Raw genomic sequence first — 26,475 nt, 5'->3', positions numbered from 1 at the left:
CATGCATTATTATTTATCCCCCTCCACCATGCCATGTATTATTCTCTACCCCCCCACCATGCCATGTATTATTCTCTATCCCCCTCCACCATGCCATGCATTATTCTCTATCCCCCTCCACCATGCCATGCATTATTCTATATCCCCCTCCACCATGCCATGTATTATTCTCTACCCCCCCCCCCCCCCATTGCCATGCATTATTCTCTATCCCCCTCCACCATGCTATGTATTATTCTCTATCCCCCTATCCCCCTCCACCATGCCATGTATTATTCTCTATCCCCCTCCACCATGCTATTTATTATTCTCCACCCCCCTCCACCATGCCATGTATTATTCTCTATCCCCCTCTACCATGCCATGTATCATTCTCTATCCCTCTCCACCATGCCATGCATCATTCTCTATCCCCCTCCACCATGCCATGTATTATTCTCTATCCCCTCCACCATGCCATGTATTATTCTCCACCCACCTCCACCATGCTATGTATTATTCTCAACCATGCTGTGTATAATCACACATCCTCCTCCAGCGGCAGTAAAGGTCAGTGAGCCCATACAGCAGTATTAGAAGGGAATGTCTCGTGTCTCAGCACACTCCCACAGCTGGCGGTTCTGTGAGGAGGGGCGAAGGTCGCTCCAATAGGAAGCAGCACGTCGGACACGCACATTCCTGCTTTGCATCCAGTCCGGGGGTCGCCTCATCTCTATCACCGTCCTGAGGAGAGACATCACCACCACCATGGCAGCACCAGACCTAGAAAGTCTCCGTATGTCCGGAGCCGGGAAAGCTCTAGCCGTCCTGACCAGTGGGGGAGATGCACAAGGTCAGTGCAAATCATATTATCGTCTTATGGGCAGCACACGGTGTGTGAGCTCAGGGCGGCCTGGAGTCAGCTCTTCCTGTGTGAGGAGGATGAGCACTCACCACACACTACAACACACAGGGCTGTGTACAACATGTGAGGGCACGAGGAGCTCCTACCACTACAGTGCTTCCTCTCAGGGCATGCCCAGTGCTGGAACCTTTCTTCACTCCTTTAACACTTAGATATCTATCATAGGTGTGTGTGTGTGTGTGTGTGTGTGTGTGTATGTGTGTATGTGTGTATATGTATATGTGTGTGTGTATATATATATATATATATATATATATATATATATATATATCTATCTCTGAACACCAGGCAGATCTAGGGCTCATTCAGACATGCAGGGGGCCTCCTCCTGGGATCTGTGCACAGGGAGCCCACAGAAGTGAATACAGACAGTCATATGTTTGAGCAGAGACGCTGTGCGTTTGGATCCATGCACCTGCTTGTGCCCACATGTCAGAAATTGACCTGAATCTGTGTCTGCATCTGCACCCACTTCTGTGGGCTGTCTGCACGCAGCTCTGAGGTGGATGTAAACACAGCTAAAAGCCTCTCAGTATGAAGGATTGGTCTTGGCGCTCGTTTAAATGAGCCCTCTGGTGCCATTTACATGGCCCTTTAGCCACACTGTGGATCTAAGCGACAAAAATCTTAATTTCTGTGGCTGAGATTGGCAGCTCTGTGCAGATAGCAATGGCTACCGAGCCAGTACATTGCAATGATTAGACTGTTGACAGCCACAGCTGTTCATGCCTGTGCACAGAGCCAGCCATTACCTGCGGTGGTTTCAGCTCAACAAATAGCTGAAGCTGCCAACAGCCTGTCATTGCATTGTTCACACTGTGTGCAGCAATTAGCTTTTTTTTTTTACGCACTGAAGAAGCACAGGTTGTTCCTAGGACGCATAGTGAACAATTGTTCACAACTCGGAGGTTGGTGTGATGTGCAGTGTGCAATAATGCAGCACTGGATGGTACCCCATGTCACCGTGCGGTAACATCAATGAACTTGGAAAGAGAAACAAGCCGTGCAATGTGCTAAAACACATCACACCACTCTATGCCACAGCCAGGACTGCACTAGCGCTGGTCACGGTATGAAAAAAAATATTGGTAAAAAATTGAATAACATATATATAATTTTTTTTTTCCACCAGTGCCCCTGATCACTGCCACACCAGTTATGATGATGCTGTACTGGTGACAGTATGTTAAAAAAAAAAGTAAAAACAACACTTTGAGCAGATAGGTCAATACATCTCTCTCATCATTTATGGACTGTATAACTTTTCTACAGACTAAATAATAAACGCCAATTTTGGGATAGTTTTACCAAATTTAGCAGAATACATTTTGGCCTAAATTTATGATGAATGATTATTTACAAAATTTTATAACAAACTAAGAAAGGTATTTATTAATTTTTTTTTTTTTTTTTTTTTTTTTTTTAATTCTTTTTTCGCTCATTTAGTAAAAAATAAAATACTCAGCAGTGATTAACCACTTTCAGACCGGACCATTTTGCTGGTAAATGACCAGAGGTCTTTTTACAATTTGGCACTGTGCTGCTTTAACTGGTAATTGCGCGGTCATGCAATGTTGTACCCAAACAAAATTTGCGTCCTTTTCTTCCCACAAATAGAGCTTTCTTTTGATGGTATTTGATTGCCTCTGCGATTTTTATTTTTTGCGATATAAACGTAAAAAGACCGCAAATTTTGAAAAAAAATGATATTTTCTACTTTTTGTTATTAGAAAAATCCAATAAACTCAATTTTAGTCATACATTTAGGCCAAAATGTATTCAGCCACTTGTCTTTGGTAAAAAAAAAAGTCAATAACTGTATATTTATTGGTTTGCGCAAAAGTTGTCACATCTACAAACTAAGGTACGTTTTCTGGAATTTACGCAGCTTTTAGTTTACGACTGCCTCATCTATCTCATTTCTGAAATGGCAGGGCAGTACAAAACCCCCCCAAATGACCCCATTTTGGAAAGTAGACCCCCTAAGGAAATTGATAAGAGGCATGTTGAGCCCATTGAATATTTTATTTTTTTGCCTCAAGCGATTGAATAATGACAAAAAAAAAATTTTTTTTTTTTTTTTTACACAAAGTTGTAACTAAATGATATATTGCTCACACATGCTATGGGCATATGTGAAATGACACCCCAAAATAAATTCTGCTGCTTTTTCTGAGTACGGGGATACCACATATGTGGGACTTTTTGGGAGCCTAGCCGCGTACGGGGCCCCGAAAACCAAGAACCGCCTTCAGGTTTTCTAAGGGCGTAAATTTTTGATTTCACTTCTCACTACCTATTACAGTTTTGAAGGCCATAAAATGCCAAGATGGCACAAAACCCCCACAAATGACCCCATTTTAGAAAGTAGACACCCCAAGCTATTTGCTGAGAGGCATGTTGAGTCCATGGAATATTTTATATTTTGCCACAAGTTGCGGGAAAATTACAAACTTTTTTTTTTACACAAAGTTGTCACTAAATGATATATTGCTCACACATGCCATGGGCATATGTGAAATGACACCCCAAAATAAATTCTGCTGCTTCTCCTGAGTACGGGGATACCACATATGTTGGACTTTTTGGGAGCCTAGCCGCGTACGGGGCCCCGAAAACCAAGCACCGCCTTCAGGCTTTCTAAGGGCGTTACAGTTTTGAAGGCCATAAAATGCCAAGATGGCACAACCCCCCCCCCCCCCCCAAATGACCCCATTTTGGAAAGTAGACACCCCTAAATTTAGGGGTACACTAGTGAGACTAGGTAATAAATGGCGGGTGCCCTGAAACTATAAAAAAAATAACTAACCAACCAGCGTCACCTGTAACAGTTATATGGTGATCACTGGTGAAAGGGTTAACTAGGGGGCAATCAGGGGGCTTTATGCGGTAGTATATGGGGGTCCCTGGGGCTATAAAAAGCTGCGGCGAACCTAAATATTTACCTGCCTAACTAGCGTCACCTGTGACACTAATACAGTGATCAGAAAAATGATCGCTTATTAGGCTGGGTTCACACTGGAGCGATGCGGGAACGCCACGAATCCGCGGCGGGTTCCCGCATCGCATGCCTCCCGGCGGCAGTTCACACTGCCCTATGCGAACTGCTGGGAGTGTCAGTGAAATGTTAATGATACCCCCAGATCAGTTCGCATATCGCAGTGCGATCTGCAAACTCGGATCGCATGGTGTGAACACCCATGCGATCCGATTCTGCTGCGGACCAAAAAAAGGGTCCCGTGCGAATTTGCGGCGGGTGCGGCGCGAATTCAGCCATACTATCTGTATGGCTGAACTCGAATCGCACAGAGATCGGATGTGATTTGCACTGCAGTGCAGTGCGAATCACATTCGTTCTCATAAACCGCTGCAATGTGAACCCAGCCTTAGTGACACTGGCGATGGGGGGTGATCACGGGGTTAAACCTTTATTGGGGGGGGGTTAGGGGGTACATTAGAACTAAAGGGGGCTAACCCTAACTGCCCTAACAGTTATTACAGTCACAAATGACACCAATGCAAAAAAAAAAAAAAAAAGACATTGGTGTCACCGTGGGGGGCAGGGGGTGATCAGGGGGGTGTGAGTGTGCCTGGCATGTTCTACTGTGTAGTGTCGTGTTGGTGCAACTCACCGATCCTCTCTCCTCGGTGTCGGAACGAAAAATACCGACACGGAGGAGCGATTACATCACTTCCTCTCCTGTGTTTACATTACAGGAGAGGAAGTGATGTCACGGAGCATTTTCATTCGTCGGGAGCGATCGCGAGGGGGTGGCCATGAATGAATGGCCGCCCCCTCATCCCGGATCACTCCCGAACGAATACCGACCGCCGCAGGCACCGGGGGGGGCCCGATCGACCCCCCACCCGCGGGAAGGCAGGGACGTACAGGTACGCCCATATGCCTGCCCGTGCCATTCTGTCGACGTACATCGTCGTGCGGCGGTCGGCAAGTGGTTAAATACCACCAAAAGAAAGCTCTATTTGTGTTTAAAAAAAAAAAAGTCATGATTTCATAGGGGGTGGTATTGCTGTGTCTCCACCACCCACCTGTAGTAGTATAATATTAAATATTTTGGGGCATTATTTGGTTCAGAATATATATATATATATATATATATATATATATATATATATATATATAACTTTTTTTTTTTTCCTCTAAAACCTAGGTGCGTCTTATGGTGCGAAAAAAATACGGTATGTCTGCATTTTTTTGCTGGGAACTTGAAAAACACTACACCCATGACCGGTGCGGTCATGTCATGGGTGCAATGCCATGTCCCCTTCACACTCTTTCTGCAGCTGCTGGTCTCTACTGAGGTATGGACCTTCATATAGGGGGCTGGAGGAAGTATCCATGGACTACATGTGGGTGACATCGCCATACATATGCTCCATTGAGAACTGCAAGTCCCTCTGCCACAGTGACAGATGAGACTTGTAGTTTTTCATTTAATTTCATAAGTTCCTGTGAATGAATGACATGACTTTGTGCCAGAGCAACTCACAGCCACACCAATTCCAAGCTAGACATGAGAACCCCCAGCTTCTGCAGACTCTGACCCTGTTTCATGTTACACCCACAATATGGGTGTAACAAGAAGCATGCTCAGAAAGGTGGAGTTAGCTTTTAACCACCTCAATACCGTGCACTTACACCCCCTTCCTGACCAGACCAATTTTCAGCTTTCAGTGCTCTCACAGTTTGAATGACAATTACTCAGTCATGCAACACTGTATCCATATGAAACTTGTGTCCTTTTTTCCACACAAATAGAGCTTTCTTTTAGTGGTATTTAATCACTAGTGGGTTTTTCATTTTTTGTGCTATAAATAAAATAAAACGTAAATTTGGTGAAAAAAATGCCTTTTTCTTTGTTTCTGTCATACATTTTTGCTAATTAGTAATTTTTTTTCATAAATTTTGGCCAAAATTTATACTGCTACATATCTTAGGTAAAAATAACCCACATTAGTGTATATTATTTGGTCTTTGTGAAAGTTATAGAGTCTACAAACTATGGTGCCAATCACTGAAAATTGATCACATCTGATCAGGCCTTCAGTACATCAGGCGTACCTCATTTCTTGAGACACTAACAAGTCAGGAAAATACAAAACCCCCCAAATGACTCCTTTTTAGAAAATAGACATTCCAAGGTATTAAGTAAGTAGCATGGTGAGGTTTTTTTTTTTTTTTTAAGTTGTAATTTTTTCCCACAATTCTTTGCAAAATTAAGACCTTTTTTATTTTTTTATTTTTTTTTCAAAATTGTCATATTATCAGGTTATTTCTCACATACAGCATATGCCTACAACAAATTACACCCCAAAATTCATTCTGCTACTCTTCCCGAGTATGGAGTGAGATGTGTGTGAGACTTTTACTTTAGACTACATGTGTGAGACTTTTACACAGCCTGGCCACACATACAGAACACCAACATTGATGTAGTACCTTCAGACGGTCTACGAGCAAAAATGACGCATCTCATTTCTCAACCACCTATTACACTTTTAAAGGCCCTGGAGTACCAGGACAATGGAATTTCCCATAAAATGACCCCATTGTGGAAAGCAAACACCCCAACGTATAATTTGTGAGGCATAATGAGTCTTTTGAATAGTTCATTATTTTCCAGGAGTTTTTGGAATATGTGGAAAAAAATGAAACCTCGTTTTTTTTTTTTTTTTTTGTTTGTTTTTTTGTTTTTTCACAAAGTTGTCAATTTATGAGATATTTTTATTAACACATAGCATGTATATAGCTATGTATATAGCAAAAATGACACCCCAAAACACATTTTCTACTCCTCCCGAGTATGGCAATACCACATGTGCAGGACTTTTATACAGCCTAGTCACATAGAGAGGCCGAACATTGAAGTAGTACCTTCAGGCGTTCTAGGAGCATAAATGACGCATCTCATTTCATTCCTACCCATCACACTTTTGAAGGTCCTGGAGCACCAGGACAGTGCAATTACCCACAAAATGACCCAATATTGGAAAGCAAACACCCCAACGTATATTCTATGAGGCATGGGCTGCAAATAGGTTACTCGGGTACTCTGATTGCCTGGTGACGGGTACTTGGGTACTCTGATGGCCTGGTGACGGGTACTTGGGTACTCTGATGGCCTGGTGACGGGTACTTGGGTACTCTGATGGCCTGGTGACGGGTACTTGGGTACTCTGATGGCCTGGTGATGGGTACTTGGGTACTCTGATGGCCTGGTGACGGGTACTTGGGTACTCTGATGGCCTGGTGACGGGTACTCTGATGGCCTGGTGACGGGTACTCTGATGGCCTGGTGACGGGTACTCTGATGGCCTGGTGATGGGTACTTGGGTACTCTGATGGCCTGGTGACGGGTACTCTGATGGCCTGGTGACGGGTACTCTGATGGCCTGGTGACGGGTACTCGGGTACTCTGATGGCCTGGTGACGGGTACTCGGGTACTCTGAAGGGCGGTGACGGGTACTCGGGTACTCTGATGGACTGTGAGTGACATGTACTATGAGGGGTGGTGACAGGTTCTCTTTATTGGGGGGGGGGGGGCAATCAGTGTGATTGGTGTACACTGTAAGCGGTGTAATGTTACCGCAATCTCCTCCTCGCACATGATCGGTGTGTGAGGAGGAGAACCCGGTAACGTCTCGTTACCGCGGTTTGTTTACATTTTAGTGATCGGCTCTGAGACGATCACAGCCGATCACGTGGGTAAACAGCCGGCCAATGGCTGTTTACCAGCGTCGGTGACGAGCAGTGTTCCCGGTGATCGCGTGCTTGCGCCATGCACAGTGGGGGTGTGACCATCTGTGATCGGCCGTGACTTCATCACGGCCGATCACGTGGTAAACAGCCATACCCAATGGCTGTTCACCCCCTGCGGTGGCGAGCGGTGTCTCTGTGACACACCACCACCGAAGAAACCAGGGATGCGCACGATTGCGCGCATTCCCTGTTTAAACGGGAGGACGTCACATGACGCCCTCCCGCCACAATAGGTCCGCTGCCTGGCCGTCATTTGACAGCCGGCGGTCGGAAAGTAGTTAAAGTGGTAATTAACCTTTTTTAAAATTTGAAGGCTACAATTTACATTTATATAACATTTGGTATCTTTTGTATTTCTTTGTATCTTTTGTACCTAGTAGTCTGGCTGCTCTTCTATTGTCGTCTAGTTTTTTCATGTGATCCTTCTCATTTTGGCAACAACAAGCGACATATGGTGTCACTTCACCGTCCCCCTTTTTGCAGGAAACAGCCTTGGGCTGACGGCTCAAGTAAAGATGAAGAGCTTCATGTCTACTTTGCAAAATGGTGTGGGGCATGCATATGATGCAGGATGTTTCACAGATCGGGGGGTGCAAATACGAGCTGATAGCAAGCTGACCTGTGGTTTAATGTTATGTCTGGATTGGAACATGTCTCTTTTCAGAGATGGGTGTTTCTATCACAGAAGAGCCTGTGACCCCCCCCCCCCACCCCCTGATTACTTTCAGGAAGTAAAGAATATACATTTCTAATCTGCATTGGGGAGTGCTGCTGGAATCCGATAAGTACAAACATACTTTGCATTAATCATATTACCTTGACATTTGCCGTTTTTGGATTTGGTGGTTTTGATAGTATTTACACTTTAACGTGGACTTTGCATTAAAATGCTCTAATTACCCAGGCCACCTCCTCTTTTTTTTTTTTACTAATCACCTATAGTTAGTAGGTGTAAAAGAAAAAAAAAGAAAAAGTGAGACTTGCATTACTCCTGTCTTCTGCACCATCAGAGTGACGTTGCCGTCCTTCTGGGAAGATTCTTGTGGAATACAGAGCAGACAAAATCTCATGAGAAGACGCTCCAGTAGTCCAGACCAGTGATGGCGAACCTTGGCACCCCAGATGTTTTGGAACTACATCATGGAAAATGTAGTTCCAAAACATCTGGGGTGCCAAGGTTCGCCATCACTGGTCTAGACTCTAGAGCAAGAACATCTTCTCATGAGATTTCAGGTTCTCTGTACTCCCCAGGATCTAGCTGGTACCAGTGTGACATCACCCATGCCTAGGTGCCAGAAACGGAAGACTGGGGTAAGGCAAGTATAAACCTTACCTTTTTTTTTTTTTTTTTTTTTTTTTTTTAACAAGTCCATTTTACACCCACTAATAGAAGGGTTTTGGGGAAGGGGGGAATCAAACCCAGACCCGTATCCGTAAGTGAACTCTATATTTTACTGCAAGGTCCACTTTAATTTTACTTGGTACCAGCCTCTTGTATTCCCTGTACAGCAAAGCTCAAGAAGTTAGGTCTGTTGCAGCAGAAGCGTGCTGATGGTAGGAGAGAACAGAGATGAGTTTATTAGTCTGCTGCTTGTCTTTTTCATCTTCCACTTGCAGGGTGGGGTTGGGAAGGAGACCTGCAAGTGAAAGTGAAATTGAGCAGAGGAGGATCAGGTCCCCTACACTGCCAGGCAGGACTGTCCTGTGTAAATTTTAGGACAGAATGGACTGCAATACATATCCTTTTGGCAGGTAAAAACAACTCTCATATGTATTTAATCTGCCTTATAACTTCTTCTGCCCTTTGGACTTGTCTTGTATGTCTAAAGCCTAAAGCGGTAAACCAGCTAAAGGTGTGTCAGCAGCTATAAGTTTGTTTCAGTTGTGATCTGCAGGCTCTGGGCCTTTGTTTAAAATAGATATGGATTTAGAACCATGTAATCACTTTTACATGCTAGCAGCCAATCAAGCACAGTCTGTGCTTGATCAGCTGGATCATGGGGTGCAGGGGAGACATTAGGGGTCACTGATGTCTTCATAAAAAGTACCTGTCACCTCCAGCAAATAAATCTTCCACCATTGTGCTCTTGCCGTTCTCTGTGGACAATGCTAAATTGTGCCCACCATCACCAGCTGTTATACCTACTCACCTCAACAAGAAAGACTCAGAAAGAATTATCTTTACTCTCTGTCCAATACAATCTCACTCCTCCTGCTCCGACCTGTTACTTAGTATCAGCTCTCAAATAGGCAGCCTCCCAGGTAAGATGTTTCCTCTCAAGATATGGTTCCAAATCATGCAAATATAAATAAAGGATACATTGTGCTCTCCATGTCATTATTTTAAATGCCCCATTAAAATCACACTTGCAGGAGTAACAATGAAAACTCGCATAGCACGATACAAAAACAATCTGCTCGCTCACCACTGTGGCTGCGTGATGTCACGGGGTCGGCTCCTCCCTTCTACACACGCATCGCGCTCTGATTGGGCTTACTCAATAGATCCTGCCTATTTGAGAGCTGATACTAAGTAACAGGTCGGAGCAGGAGGAGTGAGATTGTATTGGAAAAAGAGTAAAGATAATTCTTTCCGAGTCTTTCTTGTTGAGGTGAGCAGGTATAATGGCTGGTGATGGTGTGCACAATTTTAGCATTGTCTACAGAGAACTATTTATAAATAATTGAGATACTTGATGGTGAGCTGACAGACTATAAGTGTGCAGCAGCTGCGGATAATCCGTTGTATTTTTACACATAATTTGTTGTAATTTGCACGTAGCACTTTTGTAGGGTGGCGCTGATTGATGATTTTTTTTTTTTTTTTTTTTTCTTTTATACATAGTACCTGTCTCCAGCCCAGTGCTATCACATAGGCTTTTTAACCCCATTCAAAATGTAAAACCACAAATGCAGACATGTAAATTATTGTGCCAAACATATTGTATATCATCTGGAAATCTGTTCTGCATCCTGGTAATTGATGTCCACCTTGGCATTATTTACTCCAAAATAACCCATCACTCCTAATTAGTGCCTCCTTAAGCAGTAGGAGAATCCTCTGATGTGTACTTTAGAATTATGGGAAACTAAAGTGTTCCCAGATCTACTTGAGAACCCTAATGCCACACTTATGTATCAAGCTCTCCTGTAGAACACCCTATAAGGCCCCTTTCACACGGGGCGGATCAGTAATGATCCGCCCCGTGATGATCCGCTCGCTCAGTGGGGATCGCTCCGTTGTCCCCGCTGAGCCGGCGGCGCACAGGGCGGTTTCCGCACACTGTGCAGGGACCGCCCTGTCAGCTCTCCGCTCTCCTCTATGGGGATCGGATGAGCACGGACCGTCTGTCCTTGTTCATCCGATCCGCTCTGCAGACGGATAGAAAAATAGGATTTTCCTCCGTCTGCAGAATTGGACTGTTGCGGAGGCGGACAATAGCGGGTGTCTGTGGATGTTCATGTTCTGTCCCATAGGGATGCATGTATGTCCGTATTTCATCTGCAAACGGATATATGAAATACGGACATACTGTCCGCATGTGTGAAAGGGGCCTAACAGGGATATCCAATTAGCAGACCTTCAGCTGTTGCAGAACTACAATGAGGCATAACAAGACTCTGACAGCCACAAGCATGACACCCAGAGGCAGAAGCATGATGGGACTTGTAGTTTTGCAACAGCTGGAGGTCCGCTTATTGTATATGCCTGCACTATAAGTTCTGACCAGTAGAATGAGTGGCCTGTTGCAAAGCAACTAAACTCTATCTTTTTTTGTCTGACTACTTTTGTGATGTACAAATCTTTTGTATCCCAGACCACACAGAGTTCCAAATTTATTACGACATTTTTAGTCTTGTACTATAATTGTGCTTTAAATTGCATTAATCAGAAAAGGCTATCAATAGGAAAGACTTGAACTAACTGAATTATCATTTGTATTTTATTTTTCAGGAATGAATGCTGCAGTTCGTGCTGTTACTCGCATGGGTATTTATGTTGGTGCTAAGGTTTTTCACATATATGAGGTATGTTTTTGTTGTGCTTTTTTAATGTTCAGTGCGGAGCATTAATTTAAAGTGTCATTAAATATAAGCTGCTTACAACTGATCATAGATATAAGACATACATTATTGAGGCACTGGCTAGCAGGGTTGTGGACGGTGTGTATGTGTCACCTATGTTCCTCACATACACATGGAAGGGGCTCCAGGGTTTGATTGATATGAAATCCTAATAAGTTCCGTTCAGGGTCCTGAAGCCCAGAGACTTTGTAGATCTTTGGATGGGATAAAGCCTTCATTCCTAGGTCTGCATCTTGCCTGGTAGCCAGGCCTTGTTGTTTGTCTCAGCTGTTTACAGGCTCATATCTGAGAACTGACTGACAGGGCTCTCTTTCTATTTCACCCTTTCTGCTATATGGGAGCCTGCTACTTTGTGACAAGGCTGACGCTTGCTCGTCCCCACCCCCTTACCTGACTGGCTGGGCTGCGTGCTCGGATAGGGGTCTGGTATGGATTTTGGGGGGACCCCTATGCCGTTTTTTCAGCGTAGGGGTTCCTCTTAAAATCCTTACCAGACCTAAGGGCCTGGTTTGCCCCCGGGGGGAAAGCATGCTGGTTTTTATTATTAGAGAGGAAACTTTTCCTGTAAAGTCCCTTCACTATAGATGGAAATCCGACTTGGAGGCGATTTCCATTGAATTCTATGTGTACAAGTCACCTAGAAGTCGGATTGAAGTAGTACAGGAACCTTTTCTGAAGTTGGAGTGACTGCAGTAGTGTGCATTAAGACTGATCCATTCACTTACAGTGATTTAAATTATTTTTTTTTTTTCCATGTAGCGTGACTTGGGGCGACTTGATGTCGGATTCAAAGTTGCCCCTGTGTGAATGGACCCTAATGCCGCGTACACACAATTGGTATTTTGGCCAGCAAAAGACCGATGAGAGCTTTTCTCTTTCAATAATTTTTATTGAATTTAACTCTTTGGTAAATACATCATGTATAATCCGAAAATAGAAATAAAGCAAAAACATAACATAAAAAACAGAGAATTCAAATAAGGCAGGATGCATCCATAAGAAAAAGACAAGTTATACAAGGTATCTTATACAGATATATTTGGGGCTATTATATGTCATGAAAGACTTGGAGTGTAAAGATCCACTTCATTTAAAATTTATAATAATGATATATATATATAAAAAAAAAGGGACACAAAAAAAAAAAAAAAAAAAAAAAATTATATATATATATATATATATATATATATATATATATATATATATATATATATATATATATATATATATATATATATATATACACACATAGATAAAAGGGAAATAGGGAAAGAAAAAAAAAAAGGGATTTGATTAAGGTTTAAATCGGAGGTGTAGAAGATTTAAGTCATAAACATAGCGGCAACTTCTAAGGAGACCCCCAAGGTCACCACTCCACCCCAATGGGCTCACACTGTGGAGTGGGATAGCTCGGGGGACTCCCGCCGAAGAACCCCCCATCTACGTCCCTTTAAACCCCCGGACAGCACCCAGAAATTGTGCTCCCCGGAGGGAAACGGACTGCCAAACTTCAAAATTCCCAATTCAATTCCAAATGAACTCTTTAGAACTAGTAAACTCCAGTTAGAACCACAAAGGATAACTGAGGAAGAATGTAGTAGAATAAGGCAACATCAAATCCATAACTAAATATGAAAATCCTGCGAAAAAGAAAAGCAAAAAAAAAAAAAAAAAAGAGAAGTAGAAAATGAATTCAGGAGAAAGAGGGAGGGTAAGGAAGGGAGAGATGTACAGGATTCAGGGTCCTGGCTCCATCCATGTGAAATTTAAGACCGAAGGTGTCCTGGAAACAATTGTACTTTGATGTGTTGGGCCCATGGATCCCATGTCAATTCAAATTGTTGAATGGTATTCCGTAATTTAGCTACTATTTGTTCTTGAACCATAATCCAGGAGATTTTGTGCCTGGTAGCCACAAGGGAAACCCTAGAAGTTTTCCAAGCTTTTGCTAAAGTGATCTTGGCTCCCAAGCACATAAAAAAGATTAGTTGTTGAGTATGTTTAGGGGTATTGTGTAGCCTGCGGTTCAGAAGGATATATGAAGGATCTTGTGGGATTGGGGCTTTCGAGACCTTCCTCACTAGATGTATAAAGTTATTCCAAAAATTTCGTATGCGGGGACATGTCCACCATATATGTAACATTGTACCTAAAAGACCACATCCTCTGAAACAAAGCGGTGAAATCTCTGAATACATCTTTGAAAGTCTCACAGGAACATAATACCATTTCGTTAGAATTTTGACATTAGCTTCGATTAAGGAAATATTCAAAATACCTTTGGAAGAACGTCTAAAAATTCGAAACCACATTTCCGTATCTAGTTGGATGTCCAAGTCTTCCTCCCAAGAACGAGCATATGTCGGTTTGTCACTCCTATCTGCCAGGGACGAGTAGATGAGGGAAATACCTCCTTTGCGGTGACCTTGTTTTAAGCACCATTGCTCGTAAATCGTAGCATTGTAGCTATTTGATTTGTCAAGTTCAAGAGAATGTATAAAACGTTTAATCTGTGAAAGTCTCAATTGTTCTGAATCGGGCATCTCTAGTTTGGAGTAGCAGTGTCCCATTGAAATGGGTCCATTTGGTGTAATGAAATGTCCAATTCTGAAAAGGCCCTTGTTCAACCACCATTGAAAATCTTGGGTATTCAGGCCAGGAGGGAAATCGGGGTTATGGAATAAATGTACGAGAGGTTTCAGTGGGGAAATCAGGTGTTCGTTTTTATATAGTCTGTCACATAGTGCTAGGGATTGAGAAAGTGTGGGGGACAATATGGCAGGTCTTTGTTTTGTTGGTCTCCATAATAGGTGATCTAATGTGTAGTCAGGTACTGCCTGGTTCTCAATAGAAACCCAGTCTGGGCTATTAGTTTTAGTATATATTGCTGAAAATTGTGCTAGTTGTGCTGCTTGATAATATAAAAAGAGGTTAGGAAGTCCTAAACCACCTTGGGTTGTCCGGCGGAACAGGATGTCACGCGTCAGTCTATGACCCTGTTTTCCCCAGACAAATCCAACCACTTTTGATTGGAATTTGTTGAGGGTCAACTTTTTAATAGGTATGGGAAGGGCTCTAAATAAGTACAAAATTCGAGGAAATAAGTTCATCTTGACTGCATTGAGCCTGCCCAGCCAAGACAATCCTTCTTTAGACCATTTAGTTAAATCTGCTTCTAAAGATCTGAAGGCGGGTGGGTAATTAGCATTGTATAAATTACTGACACATTTGGTGAGAGAAATACCCAAATAGGGAATCCTATCTGTGGCCCAGGAAAAGGGAAAGAAGGGCGCAAGTCGGGAGATGGTTAATGAGGGAACTGAAATATTAAGAGCAACTGACTTGGAAGTGTTAACTTGGAGACCTGAGATAGTTCCAAAGTCCCGGAGGAGATGAAGTAAGTTGGGGGTGGAGATTAGGGGTGAGGTCAGAAATATAAGCATATCATCGGCAAAGAGAGCACATTTATGCTCTTCTAAACCACAGCGAACACCTTTAATATTTGTATCTGCTCTAATGGCGATGGCTAGAGTTTCTATAGCTATAATAAAGATTAACGGTGACAAGGGACAACCCTGTCTAGTACCTCTACAGATATCTAATGGTTGAGAAAGGTGGCCTAATAGACGTACTTGAGCAGAGGGGGTTGAATATAGGGATTTTAGAATGTTCATAAAATTTGCCCCGAAACCCCATTTGGTGAGAATTTCAAAAAGATATGGCCATGAAACAGAGACAAATGCCTTCTGTAAGTCCAAAGACAGCAGAAGGCCTTCTTGTGTCGGGCCCCCGTCCCATTGCGAATTCAATAGTGATATTAAGTCAATTGCCCTTCTCACCTGATCCGTTCCCTGTCTCCCCGGGATGAAGCCCACCTGATCCTTATGAATATAGTTAGATAGAAAACTGGACATTCTGTTGGCTAATATCTTAGTCATAATTTTAAGATCATTATTGATCAGCGAGATGGGTCTGTAATTTCCCACTTCACTAGTATCTTTACCAGGTTTCGGTATAACAGAGATAAATGCGGTATTAGAATCATTCGGGAGGGGGGCTCCATCCCGGAGAGAATTAAAGAACCGGGCCATGTAGGGAGCTAATTTTGATCCAAAAGTTTTGTAATATCTGACGGAGAAACCGTCGGGGCCCGGTGCTGATTCAGATTTAAGGGTTTTAATGACGTCAAGTATTTCGGCAGGGGTAAAGGATTCATCCATTAGTTCTTTATGAGATTGATGTATGTAAGGTAGATCGAGGTGATCGAGGAACTGATTCCTAGCTTTGGAATGTGTATGAGTTGTCTTAGTGTAGAGGTTTTTATAATAATCATGAAATGATTTCAAAATTTCTACCGGATTTTGAGTGAGGGTACCCGAAGATTGTCTAATTTTAGGGAAGACTGAGGTACGAGTTCGAGGACACAATTTACTCGCGAGTTTGGCACCTATTTTATCCTTTTGGTAATAGAAGCGAGCTCCTGTCCATCGCAGATGTTTTTCTGCTGAGGTAGTGAGTAAAAGATTAAGTGCGATGCGTGCCCTATCAAGTTCAGCCAGGCTCTCTGGGGTAGGATGTCGTTTGTGACTTTTGCTAAGTGTTTGGAATTCCTCTTTGAGTCGTATAAGCTCTGCAGAGTGTTCCTTTTTGAGACGGGCTGAGAGTTGAATTATTTTACCCCGCATAACCGCCTTGTGTGCCACCCACAGGGAGCCTGGCGAAATTGAGTCTGAATTGTTATCTGTAAAGTAGTCCGAAAGGGCTGAGTTTAATACCTCACAGTGAGCTTGATTGTTTAGTAGAGACTCATTAAGCCGCTATTGGAATGGTCGTTTATCTCCTCCTCCCCCACGAATAATTAAAGAAACGATGGAATGGTCAGAGAGAGAGGAATCATACATTTTGGAGGATTCGACCAAATAGATGAAATGTGGAGGAATAAAGATATGGTCTATTCTGGTTAATGTATTATGAGGGATAGAAAAGTGAGTATAGTCTTTGGATCGGGGATTCATTTCTCTCCATATGTCTATTAGGCCTGCTGATTGTATGGAATGTGCAACCCTAAGACTGCTTTTAGGAGGTCTTTTGGGCATTGGCTTTGTAGGATTAGATCTGTCTGAGGAAAGGTCAAATGGAATGTTCGAATCTCCCGCCAGTATAATAAATCCCTTCAGATGGGATTTCAGCATCAAGAGAGTCTTTTCAAAAAAATGGTCCTGGCGGTAGTTTGGAGCATAGTAGGAAACAAACGTGTAAGTCACTGTATTAATTGTCCCAGAGACCAGGATGTATCGGCCTTCTGGGTCTCTAATCGTTTTGGAATGATGAAAATGAACTTTGTTGGCAAAGCAAATCGCAACCCCTCTTGTTTTATTGGGAGCATTAGCTAAATAAAATTGAGAAAAGTTTTTGTGTAGGAAAATGGGGTTATAAGAAATGGGGGAAGTGCGTCTCCTGCATCAAGATAACATCAGCTTTGAGGGCATGAAATTGTTGCATAATTTTACGCCTTTTCACTGGGGAATTAAGGCCTTGAACATTATTGGACATTATACGGAGATTAGATTGTACCGGTGAAGTAGAGATCAAAGGAAGAGCATGGAAGAGTTTATGTGCGAAAGGAGTACCTGTCTTTGTGGTGATCCCTGGCAGATAGGAGATGACACCCGTTCTTCTGAAGAAATGCTTGTGGAAAAAAAACGAGGAGAATCCAACCAGGCCCTGATCCTGTACAAGGGAGATAGGAAGGAGGATGTGGGTAGAATGGGAAGGGTAAGAAAGAGAGGATGAAAAGGGGGGAAGAAGAAGGTAAAGAGAGAATAGAGCTAGAAAAAGAGAAAAAAAATAAAAGAACATCAGAATATGCATTATATAAAATAGCAATTCAAGACAGAAAAAAATTAGTAATGTATACAATAAATAAAATAGGAAGGGAAAAAATCCCAAAGCTGCCCTAAAGGGACGCTGCAGTCAAACCCCGGTAGGAGATTTAGTTCTCCTATCGAAGTAAAGAGGGGGGTGCATTGTACCCACCCTGGACAACCCCGCCGCCGAGGTTGATTATCTCAAAGGTACTGAAACCAGAAAAAAATAAAAATAAATCTGAGCCCCTACTAAAATAAGCATAGGGGATATATAAATAATGAGCAGCTGCCCTCCTCTTCCTTTACAAAGTGGGTGACCATGAATTAATGGCAGAAAGAGCCATTATAAGAAAAAAAAAAAAAAAATCAAATATAAAGCCAAAAGGTCAATTGGAGAGAGAAATAAATAATACAATTATAGAGGAAGAGGAGGGTAATACAGGCACCACAGTAAAATTATATGTCAAAAAAAGAAAAGATATTTTTAAATTTTCCACATTGGAAGCAAAAAAATAAAGAATAAAAAATAAAAATAATTTCTTCTTGAGGAAAAAAAAAAAAAACCTGGAGATTTTCCAAGGAAAAACAGGACCTATTATCAACCCGGCCCGGGTAAAGGTTCGGCCCTGAGGAAAACCGTAAGGAAGTCAATTTTTCAAACAAAAAATTTGACAGTTCAGGTGTATATTCAGGTTGGTGGAGATTCCCTCGACCTCTTGGGCATCTGTTTCTGCCATATTTGCGTCAAGGGGCTTGTCGGTGAGGGGCGTTTGGATGAAGAGGTTCCTTTCGGTGTAGGAGTCTGTGGAAGTTCCTGATTAATCAATCCCAACTGAAGCAGAAGTCGTTCTCCAACTTGGAACGTCGAGAAGTGGTATGATTTATTGTGATATGAAAAATTCAGGCGTAAAGGAAAGGCCCACCTGTAAGGGATTTCTTTGCTCGTCAGAACTTGAAGTAGTGGTTTAAGAGCTCGTCGTTTTTGGACTGTGTATGGTGATAGATCGGAAAAAATTTGTATGGAATGGTCCTGAAATGACAGAGAATCTGAGGTTCTGGAAACTTTCATTATCTCTTCTTTCACTGAATAGTAGTGAGGTTTCACTATAATGTCTCTAGGAAGACCATCTGTGCGAAGAGGTTGCAGAGCCCTATGAGCCCTGTCTAATTCTAGACGATCCTGTGAAATTGTGGGAATTAAACTTTTGATGAGGTCTTGGATAGCGAGATGAATGTCCTTGATAGATTCAGGAATGCCTCTAACACGGAAATTATATCTCCTCTACCTATTTTCGAGGTCGTCAATTTTGGCTGTGGCTGTTTCTAAATGATCCTGGAGTTCTTGAATCCTGGCTGTGTTTTGGTTAATGCGTAGGCATGACTGATCTGATTGTTGCTCTATTGCATCAATCCTGGTTCCTAATTGTTGCAAATCAGCATGGATGGAAGCTGTGATCTGTGTGGCAGTCTGAGATAAACCTCTGGACAACATTTGGGAGAATGCGTTCATCATGGAGGCAAAGTCTGTGGGAGGTGAGGGCGCATCTCTAGGAACTATGTCCCATGGGGCAAAGCTGATAGGTAATATATGCTGTATGGATGGGTTACTTTCCCCCCTAATATGACTCAGAAGGGGGTCCGTGGATGCTGGGGATGGGGTCCCGGGTTGAATTTCACTCACTGTGCCGTTAGAAGTTGAAGTTGAAGAGAGGTGCTTAACTGTGTAGTCTTGGTCCGCTATGGATTCCTCATTGCAGGCTGTGTTTTGTGAGGTAACGGCGGCCATCTTGGATCGGCCTGACCTCTCTAACGCTGTGGAAAGCGCGGGTTTGGGGTTCCGTCGGGACTTAGAACCGGGCATTCGTGTGAAGCCTGCGTTTTCCCCAATCCGATGTGACCGTTTACCGGTAAAAACGAGGGCTCAGAAAGTCGTGGCGGCGAACGTTAGTCCAGGGTGGCGCGGAGCTCCCGGTCTATGCGGCCATCTTGGACGCTTCCGCGCATGCGCCCCCCCCCCCCCGATGAGAGCTTTTCATTGGAAAACGCGACCGTGTGTATGCTCCATTGGAATTTAGCTGGCCGAATTCCCACCAGCAAAAATTTTATAGCATGTTCTATAAAATTCCGATCGTGTGTATGCAGTTCCAACACGCAAAAACTCATGCATGCTCGGATTCAACTACGAAATGGAAGCTATTGGCTACTAGGTATTGAACTTTTTCTAGTCCAGTCGTACATGTTGTACGTCACCGCGTTCTTGGCGGTCGGAATTTGGTGTGACCGTGTGTAGGCAAAACAGTTTGAGCGGAATTCCGACAGGAAAACCATCAGAGCTTTTTCTGTTGAGAATATTGATTGTGTGTACACGGCATTACACACAGTCTATTCCATTAACAAATTGTTACAATTTTTATACTTGAAGCAGAGGGCCACCCTAAAAAAAAAAAAAAACGTTTTACCTTGCCAGAAATCCCGCTTGCTAGGCAGTCTTCCTAATCTGCCTTCTTCCTGCTCCTTGGTGATCTTCGGTCTTCTCTCCTCCTCTGCGTTGTCTTCTGGGTAATGGGGCGTGCTGACCCCCTAACACAGCGCGTCCCATTCACAAAGCGCAGCGTGACTCGCGCATGTGCAGTAGGAAATGGGCAGTGAAGCCATAAGGCTCCACTGCCTGTTTCCCTTAGTGAGGATGGCAGCGCTGGGACCCGAGAGTCGAGGGACATGTCGGCTTCGGCGGCCGACATCTCAGGCGCCCTGGAAAGGTAAGTCTCCTTATTAAAAGTCAGCAGCTACTTTTTGTTTTTTTTTACGGCTGAAACGGCTCCTGTTAAGTTCTGATAAAGAATGTTTTGATTCTTGGCAGACTGGCCAGTTTTTCTCTTCCTTTCTTTTGAGGGCTGTGGCTTCAGAAGAGCAGAGAGAATTCTTTGCATCGAAAGAATTGTGAAACACTTTAGTCAAGATTGCGATAGCGATGCTTGACAATTAATTGTGCAGCTCTAATGGGCAGACTGAATGTACCAAGTTGATTTGTAGATAAACTTGGGTACAACCAGTCTACCGGATTTTACATGTGATTATCGCTAGCAACGAACATTGTATACTCCCAGTGGTGCCGGGGGAAGACGATGGCTTGGCAGGAGGTATTCCCTGTCAAAACTGTTTCCCGCAGCTCGTGGTTGAGTCTAAAAAATATTTTCTTCTATTTAAGCTGGCAGAAGTGGTAAAGGTACAGCACTTTGCACAAAAGCTAGAAAATGGTGTAAGCATTTGTGTATCTTGGGGATATTATGTACTTTTATATACAATTAAACAAGTCACTGAAACAATCACAAATCACTTTAAGGAGCCTACGTAGGTAACACAACTTGCAGTCACGTTTGTCTTGTGAGAAAAGTTAAAGGGATTGTAAAGTGAAATATTTTTTTTTTTTTATAACAAACATGTTATACTTACCTCCACTGTGCAGCTCGTTTTGCCCCGAACCTGGTCTTCTGGGGTCCCTCGGCGGCTGTCTCGGCTTCCTCCCACAGGTGCTTCTCACGTTCATGCGAGCTCCCTTGCATGGTGAGAAGCATCTGCAGGCGCGCTCCCGTGATACAGCCGGCGGCTATAGCTGCTCGCTGTATCACATGGCCCCGGCGCTCTGCGTCAGTGGATGTGATTGACAACAGCGCAAGCCAATGGCTGCGCTGCTTTCCATCCATCCACTCCAGCCAATCAGCGGCCAGGCTGAACGGTGGAAAGGACGTCGGGGGACGAGTGCGGGACTTTCGAGGGGTGAGGTAAGTAAAACGGGGGGGGATTGGGGGCGCAGGCACTGTCAGATGTTTTTTCACCTTAATGCATAGAAGGCATTAAGGTGAAAAAACATTTACCTTTACAACCCCTTATTGCAAATAAATTAAGAGCATAATGTAAAATACATGTATGTAGGTATGGGCTGTTTTGTCCAGAACCTTCTTCCCCTTTTTTTTTTTTTATTTATTTATTTTTTTTGTTTTTTAATTTGGTTTGCATGTGACTTACGAAAAAAGTATTTTTTTCTGTAACTTTTACTGTTACCCTGGTTATGCTCACAGACGCGTATGATTTTGCATGCCTTGACAAAATGCACAAAAAACATCACGCTTGTATTGACATTTGTTGTGTATGGCTCCCCGAAGATAAACTTTTTTTATTTATTTTTTTACACAAAATGCATGGCAAAAAATTAGGGCAGCCCATTGAAAAAATACCTGATGTCATGCATCATAGTGTGAATTTGTGTTTAACCAGTTGAACTTCAGAGCTATATTTTTTTTTTTTTTTAGAAGCAGGCCTACTATTTCAGAAATAATTTTATTGCCTATGATACTGAAATGAGGCATACTGTATGTATTTTTTGAGACAAACAAAAGCCTTTATTCCATGATGTCTTTCAGGAAGCATTTAAAGTGGTTGTAAACCCTTACAACCAACTTTGACCTACAGGTAAGCCTAGATTAAAGTGGAGGGCCACCCTGAAAAAAAAAAATCTAAAAAATGTAAAAAAAATCCCCAAAAAAAAAGAGAATTTTTTTTTTTTTTACTTACCAGAAATGCCTGTTGCTAGGCACATAATCCTAATCTTCCTCTTCCTCCTCCGCGGAGATCTTTTTTTCTTCTCTCCTCGTCGCGTTGTCTTCTGGGTAATGGGTCGCACTGTGTTTTGGGAACTGTGTGTTCCAGAACACAGCGCGTCCCATTCACAAAGCGATGCGCGACTCGTGCATGCGCAGTAGAAAATGGGCAGTGAAGCCGTAAGGCTCCACTGCCTGTTTCCCTTAGAAGGAATGGCGGTGCCAGGACCCGAGGGACGGGTCGGCCTCGGGCGGCCGACATCGCGGGCGCCCTGGACAGGTAAGTGTGCTTATTAAGTCAGCAGCTGCAGTGTTTGCCGCTGCTGACTTTTAATTTTTTATTTATTTATTTTTTTCTTAAACGCCCCTCCTCTTTAAGGCTTGCCTGTAGTGCCAAGACATATCTCCTAAACCTACACGGTTTAGGAGATATTTTCCGAAAGACAGGCACCACTATCTACGACGCATGATCCGTAGACAGCGACGCGCAGTGAGCGCGTCACGGTCAGCAGCGATATGCCGCGACTGGCGGCTCACGTGCGCATGCGCGGGAGTGACGTCATCGCGGCTTCGCCGAATGACAGCAGCGGAGCAGCAAGACCCATCGAGAAGATGGATGCTCCGGACTACAGGGGACAGCGGTGACTTCGCTGGCTCCTGTTCCAGGTAAGTGACACATAATGGGCTACTATGCGATGCATAGTAGTCCATTATGCTTTACCTTTGCAGGGAATCAAAGAGGAAGTAAACTCATCAGGGTTTACTTCCTCTTTAAATAGCATGTATATACCATTTTCGATATTTGATAGGCCTGTACACATCATGCAGTGTAAACGGCTAATGGGTCCTTATGTAGGTTCATTTTTGGCTAGCTGACCGTTAAAATGTAATTTCTAAAAATGGTGTCACAGATCCCTGCATTCATAATAACTTGATTTGAGATGTAAAAAAAAATGCTGGTCTTTGGGTTATAACAGTTTTATTGAATGCAATTATTACAATTTCATACAGGAGAGCTTTAAAATTAGGTTCTCTACCTATAAAGATCTTGATGGTACTTTGTCTTGTAAGAAAAAAAAAAAAGCGTTGCTCACAGATATTCCATTGCAAATACTGAGTGCTGAAAAAAAATGCCTAATATGACCTTGGAAAGCAGGTAAAGCCAGGCTCTTTATGATAGTAATTCATTCCTAAGCTTACCCTTTACCCTTTTTATTGGTATTTAACCTAGATATAATGCATTTTTGTCTTTGCTTTTAAACCCACTCCATCTTAAAGCAGTTGTATTGTCATTTTTGGGACTTTTACCTACAGGAAAGCCTATAATAAGGCTTACCTGTAGGTAAAAAAAATCTCCTAAACTTGTACGGTTTAGGAGATATTCCCCTCGCAATGCGCCGCTGACTGCAGCGGCGCATGCGCACAGGGGATTCTCGGCTGAAAGTCCGGCAGACACCGGAGCCTGCTGGGAAGAAATCTCCCGCGTGCATGCGTGGGAGTGATGATGTTACGGCTCCGGCCACTCACAACGCCGGAGCCACGATACCCGGAAGAAATGCTGAGGGAACATGTCAGCCCCCTCGGCGAGGATCGGGCCAGATGACGGGGCCTCGTTCTAAGGTAAGTATTTCATAATGAGCTAGTATGCAGTGCATACTTGCTCATTATGCCTTTTTCCTTTGCAGGTGAGTAAAAAAAAAAAACACATCAGCAGGTATACAACCGCTTTAAGACATGGCCAAACTGAAACGATACATTTTCAGAGCAAAGAGCATATTGATAGGATATGGGAAGTGCAAACATAGTTCAGGCTATCCTATTAAGCAGACAGAGTTATTATTTATTATTGTTATTATTATTATTATTTTTTATTTTTTTGTGTTGGTAAAGCTAGCTGAACATTTCATTAAATGTGAAAAGTTAGTTTTTAATGACAGGAAAGACCTATCACTATGCATGCACCTGTAATAATTTGAAACTTAAACACGATTCATGAAATTTGAGCTGGGGACATACAGTATCTCACAAAAGTGAGTACACCCCTCATATTTTTGTAAATTTTTTATATCTTTTCATGTGACAACACTGAAGAAATGACACTTTGCTACAATGTAAAGTAGTGAGTGTACAGCTTGTATAACAGTGTCAATTTGCTGTCCCCTCAAAATAACGCAACACACAGCCATTAACCACCGGGCCTATTTTTCAGACTCTGTGTGTACTGAGTTCCAGAGAATAAAATGGCGATTGTTGCAATACTTTCTGTCGCACCGTATTTGCACAGCAGTCTTGCAAACGCACTTTTTTGGAAAGAATACACTTTTTTGAATGAAAAAACATGACCACAGTAAAGTTAACGCAATATTTTATTTTATTTATTTTTTATTGTGAAAGATAATATTACGCAGAGTAAATTGATACCCAACATGTCACGCTTCAAAATTGCGACTGCTCGTGGAATGGCGACAAACTTTTACCCTTAAAAATCTCCATAGGCGACATTTTAAAAATGTCTACAGGTTACCAGTTTTGAGTTAGAGGATGTCTAGTGCTAGAATTATTGCTCTTGCTTGTTTTGAACACCGTTTTTACATGCGCGCGCTACTCGTGTATGAGTTCACTTCTGCGCTCAAGCTCGTTGGAGCGCTTGATTATTTATTTTTTTACGCTGTCCCTTTTTTACTTTTTGGGTAACTTTTATACCTATTACAAGGAATGTAAACAGCCCTTGTAATGGAAAAAAAACCATGACAGGACCTCTTAAATATGAGATTTGGGGTCGAAAAGACCTCAGATCTCATATTTACACTAAACTGCTAATATAATTTTTTTATCCTTTTAACCACTTAAGCCCCGGACCATTTAGCTGGCAAAAGACCCGAGCACTTTTTGCGATTTGGCACAGCGACAATTTAACTGACAATTGCGCAGTCGTGCAACGTGGCTCCCAAACAAAATCGATGTTCTTTTTTTTTTTTTTTTCCCCACAAATAGAGCTTTCTTTTGATGGTATTTGATCACCTCTGCGGCTTTTATTTTTTACACTATAAACAAAAAAATAGCGACAGTTTTAGGCGGATACATATTCTTCTACATATTTTTGATAAAAAAAAACGCAATAAGCGTTTGATAGGTTTGCGCAAATGTTATAGCGTCTTCAAAATAGGGGATAGTTTTATGGCATTTTTACTACTATATTAATTTTATTTTTTAGTTTTTTTAATCGTGACTGCGACATTATGTACAGATCAGACTTTTTTTGGCGCTATTTTGGGACCATTCACATTTTATACAGCGATCAGTGCAATTAAAAATGCATTGATTACTGTGTAAATGTGACTGGCAGTGAAGAGGTTAACCACTAGGGGCCGCTGTAGGGGTTAAGTGTGTCCTAGTAAGTGATTCTAACTGTGGGGGGAGGGGCGATGTGTGACATGACACTGACCACCGCTCCTAATTACAGGGAGCGGTGATCAATGTCAGTGTCACTAGGCAGAACAGGAAATGCTTGTTTACATCAGCATTTTCCGGTTCTTCCTCTCCATGAGACGATTGTGGGTATCACCACGGACATAGATTCTGCGGGACCCACGATCACACTCACGGAGCTTGCGGCGGGCCTGCGCGCCTGCGAACCGCTTCTTAAAGGGCAACGTACAGGTATGTTAATATGCCTGTACATGCCCTTCTGCTGATGTATATCAGCGTGAGTCGGTCAGCAAGCGGTTAATAACAGGCCATTTTTTGAGATATGCCAGTGCGTTGCTTTAACTAACAATTGCGCAGTCGTGTGACGTACCCAACAGAATTTTATGTCCTTTTTTCACCACATCTAGAGCTTGCTTTTGGTCGTATTTGATCACCTCTGCAGTGGTGTGTGTTGTGTGTGTTTTTTTTTTTTTGTTTTTTTTTGCGCTATAAACAGACTAAATTTTTGCTATAATATCCCAAAAATATAAAAAAAAAAAATATGTAAAAAAACTAATTTTTTAACTAATTGGTTTAGGCCAATATGTATTTTTCTACATATTTTTGGTAAAACAAAATCACAATAAGAGTATATTGATTTGTTTGCACAAAAGATAGAGCATCTACAAAATAGGGGATGGATTTAGGGCATTTTTATTTCTTTATTTTTTACTAGTAATGGCGGCGATCTGTGATTTTTTTTTTTTTTATTTTTTTTTTTTTGTGGGACTGCGACAGGTCGGACACTTAACACATTTTTTGGATCACTG

The 26,475-nt window shown here is 42.5% G+C and overlaps 1 protein-coding gene across 1 annotated transcript in view; it reads left to right on the top strand.

Moving 5' to 3' along the window:
• Positions 1-578: 578 nt before the first annotated feature.
• LOC143924420 (ATP-dependent 6-phosphofructokinase, liver type) overlaps positions 579-26,475 on the top strand; it is a 336,686-nt gene continuing 310,789 nt past the window's right edge. The window contains exons 1-2 of the mRNA XM_077448722.1: positions 579-832; positions 11,642-11,715. Coding sequence (XP_077304848.1) covers positions 748-832; positions 11,642-11,715 — 159 coding nt within the window. The 5' untranslated portion in view covers positions 579-747. The remainder of the gene's footprint in view (positions 833-11,641; positions 11,716-26,475) is intronic.

This window comes from Lithobates pipiens, unplaced genomic scaffold, assembly GCF_037356315.1.
Source record: "Lithobates pipiens isolate NorthernLeopardFrog02 unplaced genomic scaffold, aLitPip1_a1.2 Scaffold_22, whole genome shotgun sequence".
In the NCBI taxonomy this organism is placed as follows: Eukaryota; Metazoa; Chordata; class Amphibia; order Anura; family Ranidae; genus Lithobates; species Lithobates pipiens.
Note: the sequence above shows the minus strand (reverse complement) of the source record. Positions and strands in the feature narration are given on the sequence as shown.